A 2,772-nucleotide genomic window follows, 5' to 3' on the forward strand; every position below is an offset into this window, starting at 1 on the left:
GATATGTGATAATATTTTAGTGAGTTTAAATGTGTCAAAGAAATATTTTATATTTTTTATTAAGATATGGTTAGATACGAAAAATATATGTATTGAATGAGTGTCAAATAAATGTCGTATCTAAAATGTGTTCGATACACAGACATGATAATTCAAAAAAGTATCCATACTTAATAATAAACAATGTAATTAATAAAGTGGAAAATTAGATGTATATCTCAGGTAAATCTCCAATAATCAATGCAAATGGCTCAAAATATATATAAAATCCCCCCCCCCCCCCCTTTTTCCAATTTAGTTCTAATAATTAAAATACAACATCAATAAATTTTGGTTGAAGAAGACAAATTAAATAAAATATAAATCAAGATCAATTAACCACGAATTCTTAAATATAATTATGCTTATAAAAAAAACACGTTTTCACTCTTACATATGTTTATTAATGATTACTAATATAGAAGATTGTAGGACGATTAAAGAACTTAACGATATACAACACAATCTACAATTTTGAGCTTACAATTTGGGAATTATTATATTTGATCTATGAGGGAGTTGCAGATACTCCCATTCCTCATCGTTGACTTTTCTGAAGCATTGGTCCACCATTTCTTCACTAACTAACTCTAGCTTTGAAGGATCCCACTATATTAATTTAAAAAAAATAAAATAAAATAAAATCATAGCTCACGGTTTAAAAATAAAGAAATATAGTTGATCATTTGTATGTAGAATTTATATCTAACTTTCGTACCTTGGGCTTGTTGTCTTTATCAAACATCTTTGCCCTTGAACCCTATTTATATTTTATGCGCACTTTTTAATTTGAATAAAAGTATAACACTAATTTATAGCCATTTACACAACAATTAGTTCATACTATTCAATTTATTCATTTTCTTATTAACTTGCTTTCTTTTAAAATGGTGTTCTTATTATTGTTATTAGAATATTTACCTCATAAAAGTCATTGCTGACAGTTCTTCTAAAGGCATGACTGACAATGTTATAATCATGATAAAAACATTGTTCAATATTTTGTGTTCGACCTTTTCTGATCTAAAAAAAAAAAATCATTTGATTTTTGTTACTAATTAATAAAAATTTACAATTAATTAAAAATAATAATATTATATATATGTATAAGTATATCTTAAAATAAAATAAAATGAAAGAGAGTCAAACTTTTTAATGACTTTAAATCTTTAATTACCTCTTGAATGGACTATCTTCTTTCACATTTGCCTTCTCTGTGAAAGTTTCTATTAGGGTGGCAATTGTTGATACATTTGAAGAAGTAATATTTTGTAGGGCATTTTCCAATGAATTTAGCTTCTGTTATATATACACATAAAGTTAATACTTTGACAATCGACAAATATTTGTAGACTTTAAATTTTAAAAAATAAACTACTATCAACTTATTATAAGCTTATATCAAATATATTTTATGAAGAGTAAAGTATCGTTTTTGTCCCTGATGTTTAAATTGTCCTATTTGTATCTCTAACGTTTGTAAAAGTGATTCAATGTTATCCTGCCATCAATTACATATTATGAGCGCTTTAATTTGAGTTTTAAAAATCTCTTCTTAAAGTTAGAATACAAATGTCTGAGATAGAAGCGATGATCCACTCCGAAAAATAACTCATCAAAAATTGAAACTAATTCCTACAACATTTATAAAATTCACTTTTCTAGGGACATAATTGAATCTAAACACAAATAGTGGGTATAATAATATTAAAATCGAACACATCCAAGAAAGACCTAATTGAGAATGAATACATCCAAGTGAGAATAATTAAAAAATATAATTTGATTTGTTAGTATAATTGATAGTAGGATAACATTGAATCACTTTTATAAACGTTAGGGATACAAATAGAACGATTTAAACGTTAGAGACACAAATAGGACTTACCCCAAACGTTAGGGACAAAAACGATACTTTCCTCTTTTATGAATAATAGGTGTATATATTATATTATCTCATAAAATTAAATATGAATAGAGTATTGCGTCTGCTTATAAATTAATAATGAGTCTACTATGTCCAACTACTTATAATTATTCTACAATGTGTAAAACTCAAGTGTTTTAATTGTACATTTTTTTTTTCTGTTACATTGTTTAAAATAAATTACTTTAAAATTTGATTTGCATCAACTAAAAAGTTAGCAATTTTGACGAGTTACTTTATTAGCGTATTTTTTTCTACTACTATTAATTGTCATAAAGGTGTATGTTTGAAAATAAACATTATTGATAACCGCTCATTAAATTACAAAATAAAAAATAGAAAAATCATTTTTTATAATACTTTTTATTGACATTTATTTTTGACAATCGATACTCTTATAAACATTAAAAAAAAAAAAAATCTGAATTTGCTCTATATACCATTGAAGGAATGAAATGTGTGGCTAAACCACATGCTATCATTTCTGCTGCATCCAAACGTGTACCAGTTAGTCCTAAGTATTCGCCTGCATAAAATTTAGTCAAATAGCTAAGCCATTCTTAATTCTCTTAATAAACCCAAAATTAACCAATGGATTTCACTAAGGAAAATAAATTGTTTTTCTTAAAAGAAAAAATTGTCAGCATATATAAGGAAGAATGTGGATCGGATGCTTTTGTTTAATTAAATTTTAAAACAATTTTTTTATGATAAAACAATAAAATATGTTAAATTTTTTGTTTAATTATTCGATTAGTTCCTATAGTTTTACTTTTACTAAATTTTTAATTAAAGATCTTATAATT

General features: G+C 25.0%; 1 protein-coding gene across 1 annotated transcript in view; it reads right to left on the bottom strand.

Annotated features, from left to right (window-relative positions):
* LOC110272164 (3-hydroxyisobutyryl-CoA hydrolase 1-like) overlaps nt 1-2,772 on the bottom strand; it is a 22,293-nt gene that overhangs the window by 17,100 nt on the left and 2,421 nt on the right. The window contains exons 4-5 of the mRNA XM_021124050.1: nt 2,407-2,492; nt 1,217-1,338 (exon numbers count right to left, since the gene is read on the bottom strand). Of these exons, the coding sequence (XP_020979709.1) occupies nt 1,217-1,338; nt 2,407-2,492 (208 nt within the window). The remainder of the gene's footprint in view (nt 1-1,216; nt 1,339-2,406; nt 2,493-2,772) is intronic.

The sequence above is a fragment of the Arachis ipaensis genome, chromosome B05 (genome assembly GCF_000816755.2).
Source record: "Arachis ipaensis cultivar K30076 chromosome B05, Araip1.1, whole genome shotgun sequence".
Classification (NCBI taxonomy): domain Eukaryota; kingdom Viridiplantae; phylum Streptophyta; class Magnoliopsida; order Fabales; family Fabaceae; genus Arachis; species Arachis ipaensis.